Genomic DNA, 435 nt, shown 5'->3' with positions numbered 1-435 from the left:
CCTCCTCCAATTCCGGGATCCCACCAGTCCTTCCCACTGCAGGGATGAACTGTGACCCCAGGGGGGTGTTTTTGGGGTCCCCAACATCTTGGGACCCCCCTTTTTGCATCCCAGAACTGATCCCAGCATCCCAAGGGGGGCTCAGGGCCCATCCTGCCCCCTCCCCACCCTCCCCCAATTCCGGGACCCCACCAGTCCTTCCCAGTGAGGGGGTCCCTGGGGGGGGACTGTGACCCCAGGGGGGGGTCAGGGGGTCCCACACGTGCCCTGTGCCCCCCCCCAGGCCCTGAGGATCGTCCTGCACAGCCTCGACCTCCGGGCCAACTGCTACCAGCGCTTCGTGGAGCCGCTGCTCTCGCTCAGCGCCGACTTCTACGTCAGGGTCTTCGTGAGGGTCTTCACTGGCCAGGCCAAGGTCAAGGCCTCGGCCAGGTG

The 435-nt window shown here is 66.7% G+C and overlaps 1 protein-coding gene across 1 annotated transcript in view; it reads left to right on the top strand.

The window, feature by feature from the left end:
• Positions 1–435, top strand: part of TRMT1 (tRNA methyltransferase 1) — a gene marked incomplete at its 3' end in the record, with an annotated part of 2367 nt that overhangs the window by 1480 nt on the left and 452 nt on the right. Inside the window, exon 3 of the mRNA XM_027633246.1 lies at positions 284–432. Coding sequence (XP_027489047.1) covers positions 284–432 — 149 coding nt within the window. The remainder of the gene's footprint in view (positions 1–283; positions 433–435) is intronic.

The sequence above is a fragment of the Corapipo altera genome, unplaced genomic scaffold, assembly GCF_003945725.1.
Source record: "Corapipo altera isolate COAL_440 unplaced genomic scaffold, ASM394572v1 59034, whole genome shotgun sequence".
Lineage (NCBI taxonomy): Eukaryota > Metazoa > Chordata > Aves > Passeriformes > Pipridae > Corapipo > Corapipo altera.
This window is presented reverse-complemented; position numbering and strand designations above follow the sequence as displayed.